Here is a 22,820-nt window from a genome sequence, read left to right as displayed (position 1 = left end):
GCCCAGCCGTCATTACTTTCCTATCTGACCCCTACTCCATCCCTCCCCTCTGCCCGTTCCTGCCCACGTCCCTTGACCCTCTCTTCCTTCCTCCTCTCATCCCTTATCTCATCCCCTCTGATTCAATCCTGTGCATACCTCTCCCAGGTCTTATTCTGGGGTCTTTCTGTAATCAACTCTGATGAAACTGTGCCTCAGACAGACCCCTCCACCTACCCTTCATTAAATCCATCCCAACCATCCTATCCAACAACACCCTCCTTCCACTTTCACCCCCTACCCCCATCCATTCAACCATCCTCAACATCCAATACTTACTCGTTCCCATTAAGCCTTTAATCACCACATTGTTGTGGCATAGTCCTTGCTCGTTAAGAATTACTAATTTGCATGTAGCTTATTCAGCTATTTTAATTTATGCTGAAAAAGCTCTCAGTGCCAGGATCAACCAATTTGCCTCAGACCCAGTTGGCAAGCTTTTTGAATCAAACGTATACAAAGATAGCCAATCTTCTCACCAGTGATTACACACTCCATGTGTGTGTGATTGTAACTTTACTAATATTTGCCAGTTATCTTACCTGCCACTGCCTGATATTTCTGAGAATGGAGGGGAATAGATGAGTGAGTCAAGATAGAATCTATTTACAGAGAGATGGGGCTCAAGTGAGAATCAACCACACTCATCTCTCACATAGCATTGACAGCAACTTGAGAACTGAAGAATTCCCATAACTGCTGCTGCCTCTATCACACTGATGGGCCTTAAAAGGAGGTTTAAGACAAGACATGTCATCCATAAGAGCAGCAAAACTGGGCCACTCTGAAGAATGGTGTCTAGACCCCAAGTGTAGATCATCCATTTTACAACAAGAGATGACTCTTACAGCTGAAAGAGGCACTGTTCTGTGCTCAAAGTTTTAGTGATGCTTTGCAGTACAGAAATGATTTTGGCTGGAGCATACATGTATCATGAAATGGTAATGGATACAGTGATCACTAAAGAATTTAGAGGCTCTAAGAATCTTCCACATCTCTATGCAGCATAACCTGACTCATATTATGAGGGTGTCACCTGATTAATGGCTTAAATTGAAGTAATTACACTTCTTCAATACACTTTTGCATTATTTCATTTGTGAAACATGCAAACTTCTGCTTGAAGAAGAAGGGTGTTTTATTGTGTATGCTTGTAAATGGTGAGTTTACAGACACAGAGTGGGTTTGTGATAGTAAACTGACCAAGAACAATGGCAGGGTAGTGTATTTATACAGTGGGACGAGAGGCATCGATCAAGCAGTGTGATAATACAGTTGTAGTTGATGAAGTCAAGGAATGATGAATCCAGGGAGGGGTAGGAGGGTGTTGCCAGATGAACTTAACTAACACTAGGTAGACAATTAATCAGTATTACCAGGATATATCAGAGAAGGGTATGCCAGTTAAGTTTCCATAGATAAAATGTGTATTCTGCAACATTTCTTATCTACATTTTGCCTAATAATGTAAGGAGGATTACAGTCCATATTTAATTGTTTTAAGCAAACAAATTAAATAAAAAAAGTTGTTGATGATAATTACTTATTTTCAAATGTATGATATTGCTGATTGTAAGAAAGTGGACATGATATGATTGGGATAACAAAACTGGTGTTTGCCTCATAAAAAGCACCAATAATTTCCTCAATACCACTTCTGTAGTATTCATGGTGTCTCTTTAATTTGGTATTTACATCTCAACGAATCACTTTAAAATCATACATCCTACATGAATATAAATTGTAGAAATTAATAATTGATTTAATAAAGATTTGTTTTATTTCTTATTTTATTTACTATTTCTTCTTTCTGTATCTGTCTACAGTGCCTGGTGCGCCCTATTTGTCAGTGGCTCAGGACTCAGAGACATCTGCTATGGTTCGCTGGGACGCACCAGACCTGGTCAATGGCATGGACCTGCAAGGTTACAGGCTCCAGTTTGGTCGAAAAGATGTCTCTCCTTTGGCCACACTGGAATTTGCTCCCCAAGAACGACAGTATTCAGTGGGCAGCATTCACCGGGGTGCCACCTACCTCTTTAAAGTCTCAGCCAAGAGCAGGGGGGGCTTTGGGGACGAGGCTGCAGTGGAACTGAATGTGCCTGAAAATACACCGGGGGGATATCCTCAAATTAACGAGGGCTCCAATGTGACATGTTGCTCAGTGCAGCTGTCCTGGTCTCCACCAGTGCTGGCGGAGAGGAATGGGTTAATCACAGAGTACACTTTGGCCTATAAAGAAGCTGGTACCGGAGGAGCACCACAGGAGCTCCGTTTACCCCCCAGCCAGTCCAGCTATGTGCTCAACAGCCTCAAACCGAACTCGGCATACGATGTGAAAATACGTGCACACACCAGTGTAGGTCCAGGGCCCTACAGCCCCCCTATCCAGTATCGGACGGTGGCCTTTGATCCAACAGGTAGGACTTGCCTGTTTCTCTCCCAACCCAGTTGGCAGGGGGTTGGAAATTGGCTTAAAACAATCTGCAACAACACAAAATTGAAAACTGCCCCACCCCCTTCTACTACACCTCCACTTCTGCTCAAGAAAGAAAAAAAGATTGATATTAAAAATGTTTGCCGTGGGACACTCACTTCACTAACCGAAACAAGGTAAAACGAGGTAAAAGTCAGTAAGTTATAGTCAGTCATTTTGAGAAAGAGGAGAGCAGCCTAGAATTTCAAGGTAAGTGCTGTTTGGTCAGACACTCATCCAGTCAGTCATCCTTGCAGCCCTTTGCACACTCACGCAGCTAATGCCATCTCACAATCCCAGTTTTCAAACAAGGTAGGACTTCAGTCAAACCCAGTCGAAAGTTGACAGAAAGTGAATTTTGTTTTTTTAATTTTTTTTTGTTTTAGTTTTATTTTGAGATACTTCCTAACCCCTTTCCTTTCCTAATTCCCCCACCCCCTGTCCCTTAGTGGGACAGCTTGTGGCATGGCATCCCCCAGTTGTACTGCTGAGGACTGTTGGCATGTTGTGTTCTGGGTCTGTCTCTATGCCCGCCTGGCAGCATGTTGGCAGTGCCAACCCAGACTCAGTAGAAGTGTAGGAATAGTTGACATTGTGGGTCAGTTGTTAATCCTCAAGTGGTCATGGGTTCAAAGACAGTGGTGATATGGGTTTGCACTACCAACAATGACTAGCCAGTGGGCGCACCCTTGTGCTCCATAGGTTTGTCGTCCATGAGTCTTTCGTTCTGTGTGTCTTAACCAATGGAGTTACCCTTCTCACAGCCAATCACAGCTCACCGTTACACTCACTCTCCAACCCAGAGGAACGTTGCAGGGGAACAACAGCTTTTGTTTTGTTTTGTTTTTTGTTTCATTAAACCAAGGTTCTTCTTCTGTCTCCATTTCCTTTGTGTCTCTAAATGTTCACTAAAGATACACTCTTTTTGCTTTTTTTTCTTGCACTTCCATTCAACAGATGTTCCAAAGAATTTCACTGTCAAGTGGGCCACCAAGACCACAGTGGTCCTTGCATGGAAGTTTTCTGAAAGCAGATCCCCATACAAATGCACAGTGAGTTTAATTTAAAAAATAATTTCAGCTGTCATATCATCTGAGTTACATTTTAACTTTTGTTTCACTTTAGATTATAATTTCAAAACATTCAGACAATCCCACTTTAATATTTAAAACTCATTTTCATCTGTTTTGCTAAAATAGAAAATGTTTGGATTTCACACCGATGCATTCTTACTGCATTTGTGATTAGCATATTTTAGTGCATTTATTCAACTACTGATCATTCCAACATAGCTATTCACAATGCATAAACTAATGCACATCAAAATTCTTACCTACATCCACCTACTCGCCTACCATGTCTATTCAACCACCAAACTATTGACCTGCCAAAATTCTGAATCATCTTGAACTCTAGATTGAGTACAACCGTCAGAAGATGGACGTGGATGCCAGGCAGATGAGGGTGCTCGTTACTGGGCTGAGGCACAACAGTACCTATGAGTTCAGGGTGACCTGCCAAGAAAGCATGGACGGTGGACCAAAACACCGTGTGGTGGCCAGGACCGCGCCACTCATCCTGGTCAAGAAACCTAAGCTGGACATCTACGCTGAGCCTGACAATATGCTCATGTCCTTCCCACCCATCGATAGCAAAGATGTCAAGTGAGCATAGCATGCTGAAAGATGGGTTCTGAAGGCTCTGTCTAAATTATATTTGAGGCTTGGGGTTTAAGTCTCAAAATGTTTGAGGTCTGATGCAATATGGATTGAGATCTCAGGATGTCTGAAATGTGTCGAAAAGGGAGTTTAGTTTTAGGATTTCTTGACATACTTATCATGGCTAGACTCCTTGCAAGTATTGATTTATCACTGCAATTTCCTGTCAATCCTGTAGTGAATTTGTGGGGAAGTTTTCCTCTAAATTGTCAAACAGTGTCAACCAAAAGTCACTATTATATTTGTGTAATTTACTTTGATGCTGTAATTCCAGGAACTTCTATGTAGTTGTGGTGCCACTTAAGAGGACCTCAGGAACTGTCAAAAACCTGAAGAACCCAGATGAGATGGACATGGAAGAGGTAGAATCTTTGAAAAGCAAATACAAACCCTCCAGAAATTATTTGGGGTGTTTGAATGTGCAGAGTCAAACAGAATGAAGCATCTTTAATGAGAAGAGACAACGTCAAAATTTAAGTCATACATTCTGTTTTTAGAGACACTTTTTCTATGGACAAAGTGTTTTTAAGCAGGCATTCTAGCTGCACGTGTTTGATTTATGAACAGTTACATCTGCTAGGCAAATTGTATTGTACACACCATCTACCAGGCATGGACACAGACATGATTATACCACCAACATCACACACACACATACACACACACACACACACAGACCTGAAGCATGCAAAGGGAAGAGTTACACAGTCGTCTCCCACTCTTCCCATAGCTCAGGGTCACCTTGAGCATTAGATCAACAGCAACCATCCCTATTGGATTTGGGATTACACACATTCCTTCTGCCTACTTCAGTTTGAAATAAATGAGAGGGGTTGGGGAAGGGCACCTGCAGTTTATTTTCCTTGATGTCAGTCAGTTCAGTGACACTTAAGCCCAAAAACAATAGTTGGGTATTTGAAAAATTAGATGTAATCCAAGTCCTCTTCTGGTGTTTTATAACTGTCCAAATGATAAACAAACCTTTTACAGCCAAAAACATTAAATGCGGAAATTCATTTTAGACTAATGTTGCAGAAACTGCAAAATGAAAAGAGGTACAAATAGAAAAAAATAACTAATACCTTTGAAATCAATCAGCTGTTGCGGGAGGTGACACCAAAGCGACGCTCACGCCGTCAGCTGGCTCAGCTGGACCAGAGAAAGCCCTACATCACAGCCTGCTTCAAACAGCTTCCCTCCAGCTTCACAGTGGGTTCTGACCACCGCCACAGTAGCTGTGAGAACAAGGTTCTTGAACCGGGCCAGGAGTATGTCTTCTTCCTCCTGGCTGAACTCAATGCCACCACTGGGGTGAGTTACAACTTCAGACCTATTCAACACAGTTCAGCTGATTTCCTTTCAGTCAATTTCTTTTAAGTGGGTTTATTGGGTTTAATAATTCAGTGTTGTACATTTAATCATGGTTCATGACAGTTGATTTCCTTTCAGTTAATTTCTTTTAATTGCAGTGGATTTAATAATTCAGCTTTGTACATTTTATCATGGTTCACGTCAGTTGATTTCTTTTCAGTTAATTTCTTTTAATTGTACTGGATTTAATAATTCAGTTTTGTACATTTAATCATGATTCACGTCATCTGAATCAAACAAAGTTTTATCTAACATGGTTCTGTTCAGCCAATTTCACATTTTTCTCCAGTTTACATTAGTCTGGTTTAGTTTAGTACAAGTGCTTTCACTTCGCTGAACTTCATTCATGACAGACAATTTTCATGACAAATATCAATGCAACACACACACCAGAAAACACTCAATACTCTTCATGTATAACCAGTCAGCTATACATAAAATTTTAGTAGAAATTAGGATTTACTCAGAAGACATGCTGTAACCTTGGTTCTGTTTCATGTGCTGTGTTTACTCATGACTGATTCTTCTGTTCAGAAAATGTTTGCAACCAGCCCTTATACTGACACAGTGATGGCTCATGAGCTGGTGGTGACACCCCCCGGTCCAGCAGAGATTGGTGGGGACGGACTCATATGGGTGGTGGGCCCAGTCCTGGCTGTGGTCTTCATCATCTGCATCGTCATCGCCATTCTCCTGTACAAAAAGTGAGTTGGCTTGAAAATTGTAGTTTTTGTGGTGAATGCTTTTGGATCTATTTTGTTTACATTATAAAAATAACATTGCTCAACCTCAAATGATAGAAAATAACACTTTGGGTCTGGGTTAGTATACAAGATACATACAAGATATATATGAGTAGTGCTTTATTCTGGAAAGAAATCCAATCTAAAGCCAATCTTTTCATACTTATTAGCATCATTGCATCATTTTCATATACAGGGAATTGAATTTGCTTTGCATTGTTAGTCGCTTACTCACTGGTCTATACCAGTAATACAACTGTGATCCATATTTTTAGTGAATTAAGGTAAATGTGCTGGAAATTTCAGGGGGGTTTCTTTCTTACACACAATAAAGACTTTATTGTCATTTGATGTTGAACTGGTTATTTGCAGTGTTACTGGGGAATTGGGCTATTGGGGAATAATTGCATGTTAGAGAGCATGTTGAAAGAGGAACTTATTTGATATTCATAGCAGCATGATATTCAAAGACCCAACAACATTGTTGCATGTAAATATGAAAGAGCTTTTTTCTTATCTAAAAAAAGATGGTTGTGGGAAGTGAGGGGGTTGGAGAAAGGAGAGAAGAGGAGATTCTTTGAGATGGTGCTCAATAATTGAACTAAGAATGGTATCATCTACCAATCAAGATATGTCACAGATATGTTTTTAAAGAGTTATACCCCAGATACCTTTTAATTCTTAAACACTACATCAAGGCGTTATTTTAAGGTTAACCAAGCTACTTATAGTTGTCACATATTTCTTTAAATTGTATGCAGCCCTACCTTCTAGCAGTCATCACACAGCTTTTACACTTAATGAACCGTACAGGAGGTAGCCCTCTTTGTGTTACAAGTCTAATGAATTTACTAGTACTCAGCATCCCAGGGCTTTAGAACATAAACAGTCAATATGTCCCCCTTGTTTTGCTTCAATAACTGCAAGTCCGTACTGAACTGTGGTGTAAGAGGTCGCCCTACATACCAGGGCAGATCCCTGAATTATTTTAAGGGGGCCAGGGCGGGTGTGAGCAACACAAGTGCAGCTTGCTTCTGTCAGATGATCTCTGACTGTCTGACCTTGCCTTACCTCCGTTTTGGTGGTTAGGGGGAGTAACATCTCTCCTTGGATCTCTCTCTTTTTTTCTTCCTTCTCTTTCTGTCCACCTCACTCTCCCATCTCCCCCTCCATCTCTCCCTGGTGAATAGTGTTTCCTGGGTCTGTCCTTGGCCCTGACATTACCCTTCCCCATCTGTATCTGCACCCTTGTGCACACACAAAAATACACACACACATACATAGACATACAAACACAGACTCGCGAAAGTATGCACTTACTCGCACATTCCATTGTATACTCAATCATAGGCACACACAGTTACATGTACACGCACACACACACACACACACACACACACACACACACACACACACACAAGCACACCTCCTGCAAATGCTGATGAGCTTTATCTCGTGTTTTGCGAGCCCAGCAGTGACCCCTGTGAATTTTAAACTGCTCTCTATTGATTTATCTCTCTTCTTGCCTCCCCTTCTCCCTTTCTCCTTGTGTGTTGTGTTTTCACCATCTTTATATATTTATTTGACTCCTATTGCTTTCTCTGGAAACAGCAAACCTGACAGGTAAGGCTTGGCCCTACTCTATTGCATTTGACAGGGGAATAGCCTGCCTCAGCAAAAAAGATGCCTTTAATTAGTGAGAGTGAAAGAGAATTTTGTGTGCTTGATACACATTCTTAGCTTCCCAGTTGATGTGGTTTCACTCTGACCCACCAAGCTACTAGTCAGCTGGAGTTGTGGAGTTGTTCAGGAAAAGTCATTAGCGAGAGTTGGAACTGTTTTTCTGGTTCCACTGCTGACTAAAAGTTATTCTCTTGTTTTTGTTGTATGTCTCCCACTCTTTCTACTCTTCGTTTGTCTTACTGCTGTCTAGCCGCAAAAGAAAAGAGTCAGAGCCACGCACAAAGTGTCTGCTGAACAATGCAGACATTACACCTCACCACCCTACAGACCCTGTGGAGATGAGACGCATCAACTTCCAAACTCCAGGTACACCTACAATGCATAGCATGTATATTTGGAGCTAAGTCACAAGAAACTGAACAACATATATAGTATAGTTTTAACAGTATATTTGAATATATGAGGTTAGTATTGGCCTTTTTGGAAGAAAAAAAATCTCCATTTTCATCAAATAGGTTAGATGGGAAGAGGAAAGTTTACTATAGTAGCTTTAGATAAAATGAAGAAAGACATTTGAACTAATTGTTCCAGTTTTTGCTAATATAAATATATGTTATTATTACGTTGTGCTCACCACTGTTATTGTAGATTATAGGTACAGTGCACAGTGTTTCACACCAGTGTACAGGTTTTAGATGCATTCTGTTTCAACAACAAAAAACGTATTTGTATTTTTTCATTTGGGGCAAGCATGTGACTTATGATTCAGTTTCGCTCCCCAGTTTTCCTGCCATCTAACAGGTCACAGGGTTAGATGATTGTTGATTGTTGGGTGAAAGTTAGTCTGGTTAAAAGCCATTTAAGGCTTGAAAATGTTTCCTTTTTACAACTGTTAGTGGTGGATATTTCATGCCTGCTACTGTATCTCTGCATAGCAGTGGTTAGTACAACATTTGGCTAAACCATAGGTTTAATATGGAAAAGACCAATGTCGTAGAGAAAAAATTAGTATTAAAATTAGTATTAAAATTAGTATTTAATTTTAAGAAGCTGCTTAGCTACAGTACAAAAGAAATTTAAGGCCAATATCGGTATTTGCCCTGAAAAGTTCATATTGGACACTATATTATATTATATTTCGGAAAGCAAATTAAGAAAAAAGATAAATATGTAGTTATTTGTTTTAGTAATTTACAGATTGTATTATCAGCACACACAAAAAGATTAATTCCTCACAAATTATGCAATTTTGAAGTTAAAATCTATGCTTCAGTATATATGATGTCCATGAAGTGCTTCCATATCATTATCTACATGTATGTCACTGTGTGCCTTCATTACTACCTACCAGTCATATTTATATGTTTACCATGTCCTCATGTAACAATTTGCCATTTAATTATAGCAAATATTGTAGTTATAAGAGACTTTTGAAAATTATGTCTGTTGTCCAGCTTGACTTTTTTATGTTGGAAACAAATCCTGTTGTGATGTTCTCCAAGGTTTTTTTACCTGCTTTCACATTTGTTTCACTTTCCTTCTGGCGTTCATTCGAGCCAAAGCCAGGTGTTAACAACAGAGCATATTCGATCCTACACTCATTCTTGAAGGTCTCTTCCCCTAAATCTTGTCTGACATCTTCCTCCTGTGTCATTTTCATACCTGTTATCTATCAGTCTGTCAATTTGTTTGTCCAGCCTGTGATTTAGGCTACAATGGTATCTACAGTTTTTTATGCTTGGTTTGAACTACATTAGAACCAAGTGGCTTTTTTGTATTTGGTACAGTTAAGTTTCCACAATCCAATTACAAGCCACGGCTTGAAAACATGAGTCTCATGTATCTGCAAGTATCATGTCTGTTGGCTAGATTACAGATTTTAGTGAAGGATATTTCAAACAAATGAGATTGCAGTACCATTTGTTACTTTTTCTCAACATTTTGTTACCTGTTCACAACATTTTCTCCTTATACCTTGTACAAGTGGAATTGTATTTGGAGATTTCCTGTACATGGTTAAGACATTCTTTCTTCTAGCTGTTTAATTGACAGAAGACAGCTTCATTTTGAGGAACTTGCACTGTACTTCTAATGGCATTATTCACACTTACCCAACCCAAAGGCAGAAAATAAGTAAATTCTCCAGAGATTGAATAAACATACCCATCCCCTCTTCCTAGTGTTCCCTTGTTTCTATTCCTGTTTCTTTTGCCTCCTGCCTTTCTGTCTCCTAGCCTACTTGTCTGTCAGCCATCCATCTGTCATCCAAGGCCAGTCTGTGCTCCATCAAAAGGTTTGGATTTCAAAATGGAGCGTTTCCCTTCAGCTTCCTTGGGAGCCTAGGAATGCTGAGAAATGTTGAAGTTCAATTTACTGTCCTTATCTTTATCTTGCCTGGTATTCAAAGCCCCTATCAGTAGTGCGGTAATGACAAGGTTGTAATGCCAATTCCCTCTATTTGTCTCTATGACTTCCAGCCTTTTCCTCCAACCGTCCTCCTCTCTTCCTTAAATAATAGAGGCTCGTGTTACAATCTCTTGCCCCCTTTTATATAATAATCACCAACACATGCACAGACTTCTCTTTATATATGACAAGCATTGTCATTCGACAGCCCTGCCGTTGTTCCACAGAATTGGGTGATGTCGTTATCTCCGCACCCGGGGAATTTAATTTGAATGGACATTTTAGCCCAATTAAGTGGACCGGTGAGCATTTGTGAACATCCCCATCAGCTAATAGCGACCATTGTTCAAATGAGCATAGTCCCAGTGCACTTATCCAAGGCCTCTTCAATCCAACAGAGCATATGCCTCATCAGCAATGTGTGTTCAGTGACCCCTAGTGCTGGGCAACAAAAAATATGTTTTTGATAAGCCTTCCTATAAGCTAAGCTTGGTTAATGCATTTCAGAGAGAGTGTGTGTACATTGCGTGTATGTGTGTGTGTGCCCATTTGTGGTTTAAAGCCTTGAGGTCATGTGACAGCGTCACAGCGACATCCCATAAGTCCTTAGGGGGCAGACTGGCTCGTTTCGACATTATCTTCATATGTGCCTGGGGTTTAATTGGCAAATGGGGCCAAAGTAATGAAGCAGCACGACTCAGTGGGTATCTACTGTCTGTCTCCAATCAAGCCCCCCTTTGCTATAAGTACTCATTCTTTTCTCTTAATCATTTTTTTCACAACTCACTCTGTCGCTCTCATTTTTTATTTTTTTTATCTTCCCAGTCTTGCAGTTAAAAAGCTGCTAAACTATAGTAAACAGCTGGTGATCATCATAAGGATTGTAGGCTGCAATACACACACACACACATATTTTTCTTTTTTTAACAGATCTTCACTTCATCTGTTCAATATTCCCTCCTGTACTAAGTTTGTTACTGTTCAGACAAAAGCAGAAAAAAAGATCTCCCTTCCTACAAATAAAAAACAGCAGGTGAATTGAGTTTCCCTGGGTTTACTCTTCAACCTGTCTGATATATTTTCGGTCGACTTCATCTATGTTTCTCTTTACCTCGCCCCTCAAATACAGCATTGCATATGGCACTTCACACCCCCACAACTCTGTCAGAAAAGTGACTTATACATTTAAGCATGAAGACAGCATCACAATCTTTCAAACCCTCAAACATCAGCCAATCGCTTGCATGCATGAGCAACCTACTTGTTTCTCCGGATTAGAGCAACGACTGCAACAACCGTGCCCTCCTCCTCACAAGCAGTTCTATTGAAACACACACGAACAGAGCACTCACACATATACATAATCAGACATGCCTGTACCTCCCTCCTGCTGTGATGAATGACATTTGGAGACAGTGGATCAGAGTGCCCCCTCCTAGGTTTAATTAGTCATTGTCACAAATCAATTAGGGAGAGGGGGATGTTCGATGCCTTCATCTGTCTGCACTCATTTGGCGCCTTTGGCCACGCGTCCTCTCATTAAGACGTTGTTGGAAGGTAAAGCCACCAAAACTCAGTTAAGCAACTGTTCAAATTGCAGGATTTGATTTTAGCACTGTTTTAGGCAGGTATACTGAACATCCTAATCAAGAAAAAAAACGTTTTGGCTTCCAACTGGGAATGATGACATACCCGCATTTTTTCTGTATTACAACATTTTTTGCTTCAAATCATATTTCCTTCTCACTTCTTATACATTCTCTGGACAACAATCTGCTTTCTGTGGATCAATGTTCCCATCTTTGGGTGATCTTTCTTTTCCAGTCACCCCGTTTCTCCTTTTCCTTGATGGGTATGTAGCAGCCATCCCATCAAGCTGCATCTCTTGCCACATGTCCAGTTTTGCTGAACGTTGTCACAGATGGCTCCTTTCTGCTTTAACAGTTACAGAGACTTGAGTCCACCTAGACATAGCATCGCTGGTTACGGCCTCAGAGGACTAGGACTAGGACTTCCTCTAAAACAGATAAGACTCCTCTGAGCTCTGACTCCCATCAGCTCTGGCTCCACAGCTGTCAGCTAAAAATGTGGATACTTTTCCACACCTTTCACTCCCAATGTCTCAGCATCAAGCCATGGACAAAGGAACCTTTCAGAATTAGTTTTCACCAGGAAACATAAGCTGTTTTTTCCCCATTCCTCTCAATGGGCCCTTCGAAGTGGCATTTATGAAAGCTCAGAGGTAGCAAATCATTATTTATTTTTTTTCCCCCTGATCTCTATGACTGTTGATATGGGGCTTTGCACTAGGGTTTCTCAGCAGGGGTTGACACCCATGGCTAACCAGACTGCTACTGAGGAGGACTGTGGCACTGATTGGGATTTGGTAGCGGAAGGTCTGGTCTGAAAATGTTTGCCCTACTTTTTCATGTCTGTGTTGCAGTCAGGCCACAAATCTGTCATTCAGGCCACCCTGAGAAGGTTTGAGTTGAGTTTACTGATGGAAAACTGTTGGTAAAAAGAATGTACTATTTCCTTTGTAATTTATTTCTTGGCCTTCTATCATTTTGCTCATTTTAAATGTTTTCTTTTTTTAAAAGCCTTTTCTGTTGCATTACAGCCCTTTTCAAACCATTTTCCTTATGTTTGCTGTTCTTTCAGATTCTGGTCTAAGCAGCCCTCAGAGCGAAGCAGATTTTGACTATGAAAGTTAGTCTTCTACGCTTTTAGCATTTGCGTACCAGCTTTTTTTTGTTCCTTTTTTTTTCAAGCACTGCTTGCCTCCATTTACAAATACATAATTTGCATTTGTTTGTTTTTTCCACATGATACAGCAAAATATCAGCACTAATTAATTGTATGTTGGTTTCTATTGGTATACTGGGCTGTTTCTTTGTTTTTTACTTTAATTGGATGTCAGTCACAATATTCACTTGGGCTGTTGGCTGTGCATTAATCCACCATGCATAAATAACCTGCGCGATCACTTCTGCTGATACAGAGATGGATTAGCGTATTTTGTTGGTTTTTTTGTTTTGTTTTTTGTTTTTTTTACAGGGGTACAATCCCTGTTCTGCCTCTTTCTCTTGCTCCCCTTCCTCACCTCATTGTTGTTGTTCTCCCTTCTCCTTCACCACCACTGCTCCATTTCCATTTTGAACTAACGGGGTCTTTTCTGTGCTCAGAGATAACGAGTAGAATTAATTAAAGTGGCGGCAAACAATTGCTCGACATTTGATCACCCTCTCTCCCTGTTCACTGAAGGATCATCTGAGAAAAAAGCAGAGTTTCTGGGTTCCCTCTAACCCCCCCCCTTATTTTCTTCCCTTACCCAAAGACAGACTTCTCCCGTTTTATATAGAAATGTGCATTATCATAAATAGGCTTTTGGAGAAAGATTGGTTCGGCTTATCAAAAAGAATCATTATATTTCTCAGGCGCATCGACTGTGGATTGGGAAATTGGAAATGTGTAATTAGACGCTAGTTTGTTTTTCTGTGTTCATTGATCATGCTGTTGATTGCAATGAAAAAAATGGAAGAGTCTGCACATGGATAGGAACAAGCTGTCGGCAAGGGGTTTTTTTGTTGAAGAGAAGGATGAGAGCGTAGGGAGGAAGGGGGGAAGGGGCGGGGGGTAGGAAATAACAACAGTTTGTCCTTGAGTGACTTTGTTCAAGTACTGGTCACAGCAAAGACGAGTTTAGAAAGTAAATATTATCTTGAATAAACATTGCAATGTGCCGTGCAGTGTATAAATGACAATATGAAAAAGAAAACAAATCAGCTGCAATTGACTCATTTGTCTGTAGAACAAAATAAATGGGTTAGGAAGGAAAACCACAATGAGAGAGAGAAAAGAGATGCACAAACGGATGGATTTAGCTACGAGGTTCATCAGAGTAAATATGACAACTTATAGCAATTGGTTCTGTTGACAAAAGGCAAAGACGAATAAAGATGAAATAATGGATTGAACCCTCTCAAAGTTGTGAGTATTCAAATTGTCCTCGCACAACTTTCCCAGAACATTCCACCAAAGTTTGAAGCAATAAACAAAAACTAGAATGTATAACCTTCAGCCTTTAACTGGCAGTGCATCATGGTTCATTTGGATGTATATGTAAACACTGTGGCCTGATATATCTATCTAACTGCAGCAGGCACTTATACATGCAGACAGTAATGTGGGCAGTAAACAAAAACTGAAAGGAATTGATGGCGTTTGAGTACGTCTGTAACTCACGCACACTCACAAATACACGTAGAGACACACACACACACACACAGACACAACCAAGCACACACCAATGCAAAAACACACGCACACACAAACATTCTTTGATCCCGCCTCAAACAACCCGCTCTTGTTCTCTCAAGGAGAAGTGTTGAGCCCCTGAATTGCATACGCATTTACTTATTTCCCTCATAGCTTCTGATACCTTTTCCCTTTGAATTCGAAGCAAGTAGAATGACAACCAAACTTCAAATTTAATTTGAAATGTTCCTCTCTTTCTGATGTTCATCACAATGAAATCCCACACCAGAAGTGATTAGTAACTGTCTCATGTGTTTATTTATGAATAAATAAACACACCAAATAATCTAATATAATTTGCGGTCTCCCCTTACCCTGCAAGGTGTTGTTTGAGATCATATTAAGACACTAAATGAAATAAACGATATGCTTTAAAATTATAGCAACACTATTAATTCAGTGAACAGCGTTTAAATGATCCATTAGAAAGAGCATGCGTGTTTGTTGCACAACTCTTGTCAACTAGTCTGTTAATGCAGTGTGTCCATCCATTTTCCGGAGGATGTCACAGCATCCAGTGTCATCTCCATTTGTCTCATATATGCATTGTTATCTTTGTTAATCTTCATGTAATTGACGCTTCTGCATTGTTCTCTCAGTGTGAAATAAATTGCCATTACTAATGAAGACTGTCAGTACAGAGAGTTGCCCACCTCCCTCCCCCCTTTAAGTGCAACAAAAGCAGCCAAAACATTGGTGACCCCCTTGACATTGGAGGGATATTAAGCATTGTCAGAGAGAGAAAATTAAGGATGGTTAATGTGATTATGGTGATTCGCATGCTCAATTAAGCCTGGGAAACTTTTTTTTGAAGAGATGTCAACATCTTGTCGACTTTTGACCTCGACACTCGCAAAACAGGGTCCCTTACTATAAATATGAAAGCGTGAATTACTGCAAGGCTGCATGCAGGGACAAGCCACAATCTATGGCTGCTCCATATTCCATTACATGGCCTCAGCATTATGCTCCTAAATGGATTAGTGACTAGAGTGCACAGCAGTGCTGATAATATTGTAGCAGCAGCAACACAATATTCAGTGGATATTGGAGCAAACCAAAAAAAAGTCTTAGAAATTTCCCACCCATCTAAAATGCTAGTTCTTTCTGGGAATTCCTTTGGATAAATGGCACAAGGATTTGTGAGGAGTTTGCATTAGACATGCAACTGAATTGCATATGTTTTTTTAGGATTCTGGAAGATAAGGGTTGTTCATATTAGAGCCAAGGTTCACTTGTTTAAGGGAACCAGCAGATGGAGGAAAGGGTAACAGCAGCTTGCTTGCTTTGCGTTGGCTGGCTGGAATGGAGCAGCTCACTGTGTCATTCAGCATCACTCACACTTGTCAACCCCCAAACCTCCCTATCCCCAACCCACCTCCCCTCCCATGAGCCCCCAGGTCAGTGCTCCCTTCTAGAAAAAAGCAACTGTCAAAATTGGTCACTGTGCTAACAACACAGCACAAAAAGAGCATTACTGATTAGAAGGATATGTTATGTCTGATCCTGAAGAATGTTTGATAGCTTATCTCTCATTTTTCTTTTTGATGGCGAGGATGGCGCTGAAAGTAGTGACATATAAATGTTGAAAATAATGATATATAGCATGCATGTATTGGTAATGAGAAATAATGAAGTCAGTTTGAATTTGTAAGATCTGCTTGAAGTAAAAACATGTGAAGTTGTTTTTTCACCAACTCAAGGATTGAATCTTCCTTTTTTGTTGATAGCAGTCATGCTAAAAGCAAATGTTACTTTTGATAAACTTCAGTGAAGACTACATGGCATTTTTGTCAACATAAGCATTTGACTGATTTGAGGAGTAAAAAGGACTGTGGTGTTTTTTGTCTTTGTTTTCACCATCAAACCCTTTTTCATCTTGCATCATTTTTAACTCATTTCCCAAGCCATTCAAATTATTATTGATGTTTGAGGTATAGTTGATCTGGGTTTTCCTCTGGCAACACTCAGTAGCTGTAATAGGTCCATCTATTTTTGGTCTACATTTATTTGTCCACATCATGACCATTGTAGGAATTAATACAATTTGGTCTGTGGGCATATGCTGCCTCCCATTTTGGCAAATAATCAATAAGCCCTGCTTGACAAATTTAGCTATTTTTGAGCTCTGGCCTGGTCCAATCAAATTCCCATCACCAGTCAATACATATTTGCTGTGTGTCATATTCACCATGCACAAGCTTCCTCACCACTAAAACCCAGCGTCCATTGTTATGTAAGCAAGAACTCTCACCCATATATGGTGTGTTGTGTGATTTGTGAGTTTGGAACTGGTGTCCTGATTGCAATACTAATAAACTTAACTTCCCATCTTCTGGAATTTCTCTCTTCATTTTTTGGTGAGCAGGTATGATGAATCACCCTCCCATCCCTATCTCAGAGCTGGCTGAACACACAGAACTTCTCAAGGCCAATGACAACCTCAAGCTCTCCCAGGAATATGAGGTGAGGGGGCTAAAAGTTCATGGGTCAAAGTTTCTGCAGAGTATTAATTTCTGTCTGATTGTGTTCTTATTGAAAAGAAACATACAAGTCCCATCTGACTGAAGGAAAATGAATGTGTTTGTTCCAGAAATGATAGATTAAAGGCTTTGTCTGTCTTTTATTTTTAGTAATTGAATTAATACTAAATGCTTTTTCACTAATATGGATAAATTAAATTATTTCAACACACAGCAATAAACTTACAGAAGAGTAAAGATTTCCTTCCTCCAAAATGGAGATATAGTCTTGTCTGTTGCACAGAATTCACATTGCGCGCACTTGTGTGTGTGTGTGTGTGTGTGTGTGTGTGTGTGTGTGTGTAGAGGGGGTAACTGAGCTGTCTGAGCTCTGAGACCGCAGCGGTTATAAATGACACCAGAGTTGATTAGAAATCAGGAGCGCTGAATCAGCTCTCGTTTGCATACAAGCAATATCCCCTCCTCGCCATCGCTAAATCACTGTGCCTGTCGCCTTGCTGCACGCCAGGCTAAGGTAGGAAGCGGGTATACCAACATAGATTGCCGTCATCATGCCTGCCGGTGGATGTTGGTGGATAATGACTTCTCATAGCGATCCAGTATTTCTTGGGTATCTATTATTCATAAATCCACATCCGGGCTGTGTACCAAAGGGACAAGCTTGTTCCATTCAGGAGGGAAGAGAAACGAGAGACGTGATACTAAAGTTGACACTTTGCTACAACTACAACTTCTAATTACTTGGCTTTAAAAGAGAGTGAAACCGCCCGTTCGTCTTTTCTCCCGCTCAGTCTTTTTCACTCCCTCTCCTGCCCCTTCACACAGACACCCCCCAGGAAAAATAAATGACCAAATTAAATAGAGAAGTGTAATTTTAATTTTGTTATTTTCTTGATGAATGGCTGCTCGTCCGGGTGCCCCGGCTTGCCAAGCGCAGCTCTGCGGGGCTTTGACTGATTGGTTTTTAGCCAGGCGGGATGTGAGGGAGGAGGAGAAATGGGGGAAGAAGCAAGAAAGCAGAGAGATGAGGTGGGGAGGCTTGGTTAATGATGAGGATTCAGTGAGGGTAGAGAGAGAGCAGGGCATCACAGCTGGAAAGCAGAGATGAAGAGGAGATTATCTGACATACAAATAGCAATGAAAAGGCAGGCCCAGTTTTACCTGATGATATTAAAACCATAGAGATGGTTATGCTGTCAAGCAGTTTGCAGCCATGTCCTGTAAATCTTGTCTTCTTTGTAGGAGCCATCATTCATCTACAAACTTACCATCATGGCTCATAAGGAGAATAATGAGGGAGGAATTTGAGTTGTTGCAGAAGCATTTGAATAATTATTATTTAATCAATTTTTAAATCATTTCTGGAAGTAGTTACTCCTGAAATTGAGGAGTAGACTTTAGACACAAATGTTCCCTAAATGTAATTTATGTAAAATGTTTTTGAAGCTTGGAGTGCACAGATGTGGTTTTCAATTTTTGAATCGAGCAATGTTTCAGGGAAGTGACCCCAATCTTTATACTTACACACACACAAATACACACATGTGGTCTGCCTCAAGGTAAACTAGAGGAAAAGTGAAAATAGCATGAGAGCAGGGCGGTGACTGCTGTATAAAGATGGAGTATAAACATCAGAGAGGAGTCAGGAGATGGAAAAGGAGATAAAGAGATAAAGAAACATGCACAAAGACTGGAGGACTTTGAAAAGGAGATGGAGAGATACAGATAAGAAAAACAGGACAAAGAAAGAGGGCTAGAGAAAAGAAAGGGCAGAAAGAGAGAGAACAAAAAAATATGGAAAGAGCTTGAAACAGAGGCAAGTGAGCCAGCAACAACTCGTCAACAGAGCGCCGGACGCCTGTGAGAAAACAGCAGATCATAATGGAATACTAAATGATCCTGACAAGGAAACAGAATACTTATCTGGAATTCTTAATATTAAAGAGGCAGCTGAATTTGTCTTCCAATCAAGTGTCGGGCCTTGCTCCACTCTCTCCCATCAAGGGGGGAGAGCCGCCACCTTCATTACCTTCAGTATTGTTATTTGTCATTATGCACTCGCTACATTAATGATCTTGATAAAGTAGTGTGTGCAGCTGCTGTGAGTATTTAAGCCAAGCAGTGAGCCGATTTTCATGATACCATGTTCTTTTTCCTTTAGGGAAATCACAGTCTCAATCTCTCCCTCCCTCTCCCCCTCCTTCCTTTCTTTCTATGATAACATTCAAGCTGTATTGATATGGCTCACTTCCTCTCATGGTGCTTCTAATTTTCGTCTTTGTGTGTGCACATTCTGCCTTCTCTGCCCCCCATCAGTCTATCGATCCAGGCCAGCAGTTCACCTGGGAACACTCCAACCTGGAGGTGAACAAGCCCAAAAATCGTTACGCCAACGTCATTGCCTACGACCACTCCCGCGTCATCCTGGCTCCCATCGAGGGTAAGTCTCACCCATCCTTACTTTCTTTTTTTTTAAATGCACCTTCACCATCTCAGAGATGAGCTTAGCTCATTTGGGAAATCCTCATAATCACAGTCGATTTAAGTAATTAGACATTTTTACTGAACAGACATACACTAGACCAGATGGGACAAGACAGTTAAGACCAAACTAGATCAGTGCAGAGCAGTGCAATATAGAATATATTAAGCATGATCAAGGCAGTAAAATACTGTAGAAGAGCTGGATTACACAGGGCATGCCTTGATTTGATGCAGTAGCATGAAGCAAAATAGAAGAAAAAAAAGTGAAGTCAAATTGAAAGAAATTTGTGATAACCAGTGTATTTATAAAATACATCTAAACTAAACTAAATTTTGTTGGTGGGTGAATTGAGAACTTGTTTCAGCTCAACTTGGTTCCCATTATCTAAGCAGTTTCTCAAATGGGCAGAGTTATTTTTAGGCTGACGGAAGGACTTGTTTGAGCTCATCTTTTGGCCCAGCACTCAGTCAGATCTTACAGTCGCAGTGACCCAGGAATTCAACCAGTGTTTTCACCGTCCCATTTGTCTCATCAGATCTGCCCCTCTCTCATGACTTCCCTATAACTGCCCATAGACACAGTACTGAGAATCTTGGAGCCAGTAAAATTCTTCCTCTGACTTCCAAATCACAAGGGACATTGTCAGAGGTAGTCACCCTTCACCACTGACATTGTTCTGTCGTTGCATCACCAGAAGAGCTCCCAACTCTTCACAGTAGTGCCAAACTCCCTTATCCACAGTTCTCTCCTTTTGTGTGAGCTAACTGCTCCAACTAGATTTCAACATTTCACAATAGTCAGGCCAATTTGAGGGTGCAACAACATGCATAACAAAATTATCCCAGGGAAAAATGCCTCGTCCATAAATACATAAATTAATCAAGTCTGAAATTTCTATTTTACACTGCAGTGATTTTGCCATTAGTCGCAGCAGTAGAACAATTCATGCACACCGCCATTCTCTGTTCACTTAGCTATGACTAAAGCCAAGGCACCACAGTCAGATTGTGCGACGTGGTATCCGTTTTAATGCCATTTGCCTTTCTATTTCTTTCTTTCTTCTTCCATTCTCTCTTTCATTCTTTCATTCTTTTATCCTTTTTTCTCTTTTTTTCATTCCCCCTGCCCCCCCCCATCTCTCTCTCTCTCTCTCTCTCTCTTTCCCCCTGTCTCTATCTTATTCTTCCTCTCCACCCTGGTTGTTGTCCTCACTGCGTCTCCTCTCCTAAATTAGCCCAGTCGAGTGTTTCATTGTTTGTCGCTTGAGTGAGGAGACGTCAGTCAAAGAGACGTGACTCTCAAACACAGACGCTGCCACACTGGTGTCTGTTTTCAACTGACAGGATAGTTGAAGTTGGGTAAATGAAGATGGGTGATGTTCTGTCTTATCATTGTCAGATGCTCTGTGTTAGACAAACCCTAATCACAGATTATCTTGTTTACATTTGCAACACTTTGGCATAAACTGTTTCCCAGAACACATTCAAATTACTGAGTCAGAAGGGTTTCTGCATCAAGCTCAACGACTCCTTGACTTTTTTTGTGCTGCACAGTCACATTTTTTCTCTCTTTGCTTGTGACAGATTTTAAGTGTCATCATTATCTCAAGTTGTAGATGCAATGTATACAGCGGTGCTCTTCACAGGTGTAGATCAGAGCTTGATGACAGTACAGCACATGATGAGACTACAGTCTTGTTTTATAGTTACATAACTTTGTATACTTGGTATCATGAGCAACCCTTATAAGACCTTACAGTCGACTACATATTTAAGCTTTGAAGTATTCTGTTACTGCTGTAGACACTTTAAAGGATGCAGTTGAGCACTTTGATAGTTACATTTAATCAGTGGATACAGGGTTTTGAGATGGAGCTCACAAGCACTATCATTGCCATTAAAATGTTGCCAGTACACATTCATCTATACAGCAGTGCAGAGGTGTTTCTTTGAAGCTATAGGGACCAAAGTGTATCCAAGCATGGACATATATCATGTCTTAAAATACATATTATTTTCAAAACAAACTCGTAGATCTGTCAGGCAAGATTATTAACTAATTGTAAGTCCTTGAGCTATCCCGATCAGACTTATCTCAGCCAATTTTCACTTGTTTCAACAATAAGAGGTGTGAAGAATTATTACATAAGTAATTGACTTGTGTTCTTATTTGCAATCTAGAATCTTTACACCTTTATTGATTGAAAAACAGGGTCAATGTGTGTATTATCAAGGCAAATGGCACAAAACAAATGGGTGCAAATACTGAGAAAAGTAAAAAAGTGTAGGCAGAGAGATGGATTAACAGTACGTTTCATCTCACAATCCTCTTTGCTGTGGTTTGTATATAGGAATCACAGGTAGCGATTACATCAACGCCAACTACATCGATGGCTACAGGAAGCAGAATGCTTATATTGCCACCCAGGGTCCATTACCAGAGACATTCGGCGACTTTTGGAGGATGGTGTGGGAGCAGAGAGCAGCCACTGTGGTCATGATGACCAGACTGGAGGAGAAGTCACGGGTAAGTCGTCTAAACCAATTAGGGGGGGGGTTGGCTGGGCCCTACTTTTTATAGGTTTCTTTTTAATGCTCTCCTCCAGTGACTACACAAACTACTTTGAAATGTTGTTTTTAAATAAACCGCAAGATCAAACCACTGATTCACAAGACCAAGTACTAGAGCCAGCTGAGGAAAATGGCACAGCTTTACATTGATTTCCCAGTTGCACACCTGAACCTCATTGGTACGTAATCAGACTTCATTTTCTTGAGACGGATTGCTTTCAGAGAAGTGTAGAAATTTGAGTGGGGTGGTGAACGCCACAGAGGAGGGTGATAAAACAGTGTTAACTCAAAGACGGTGTACCTGCGCACATCTGATAATTTAGGATATATCCCCTGGGAGTATCTTCACAGACTTCCCTCTGTTTGCTCTCCTTATTTGAATTTCCTTGTTTTGTTTTGATGACAAGCTGTTGCATGTTCCCTTCAGCGCTGAGAGTTTAGTAAGCCAAAGAGTTTCAGCTACTTTCACAGTGCAGGAAGCTAAATTTAAATTTTAAGCGACAGAGTGCTAAGAGTTTTTGAGGTACCT

The 22,820-nt window shown here is 40.5% G+C and overlaps 1 protein-coding gene across 6 annotated transcripts in view; it reads left to right on the top strand.

The window, feature by feature from the left end:
* Positions 1 to 22,820, top strand: part of ptprsa (protein tyrosine phosphatase receptor type Sa) — a 190,063-nt gene that overhangs the window by 143,742 nt on the left and 23,501 nt on the right. For 4 of the 6 annotated variants that reach the window (XM_062423805.1, XM_062423804.1, XM_062423802.1 and 1 more), the window contains 11 exons: positions 1,866 to 2,459; positions 3,473 to 3,567; positions 3,932 to 4,179; positions 4,508 to 4,595; positions 5,332 to 5,544; positions 6,139 to 6,308; positions 8,281 to 8,396; positions 13,098 to 13,145; positions 17,122 to 17,219; positions 19,553 to 19,676; positions 22,072 to 22,247. In XM_062423805.1, coding sequence (XP_062279789.1) covers positions 1,866 to 2,459; positions 3,473 to 3,567; positions 3,932 to 4,179; positions 4,508 to 4,595; positions 5,332 to 5,544; positions 6,139 to 6,308; positions 8,281 to 8,396; positions 13,098 to 13,145; positions 17,122 to 17,219; positions 19,553 to 19,676; positions 22,072 to 22,247 — 1,970 coding nt within the window. The remainder of the gene's footprint in view (positions 1 to 1,865; positions 2,460 to 3,472; positions 3,568 to 3,931; positions 4,180 to 4,507; positions 4,596 to 5,331; positions 5,545 to 6,138; positions 6,309 to 8,280; positions 8,397 to 13,097; positions 13,146 to 17,121; positions 17,220 to 19,552; positions 19,677 to 22,071; positions 22,248 to 22,820) is intronic. The other 2 variants (XM_062423807.1, XM_062423806.1) reach the window with 1 other exon arrangement.

This window comes from Scomber scombrus, chromosome 8 (assembly GCF_963691925.1).
Source record: "Scomber scombrus chromosome 8, fScoSco1.1, whole genome shotgun sequence".
Lineage (NCBI taxonomy): Eukaryota > Metazoa > Chordata > Actinopteri > Scombriformes > Scombridae > Scomber > Scomber scombrus.
This window is presented reverse-complemented; position numbering and strand designations above follow the sequence as displayed.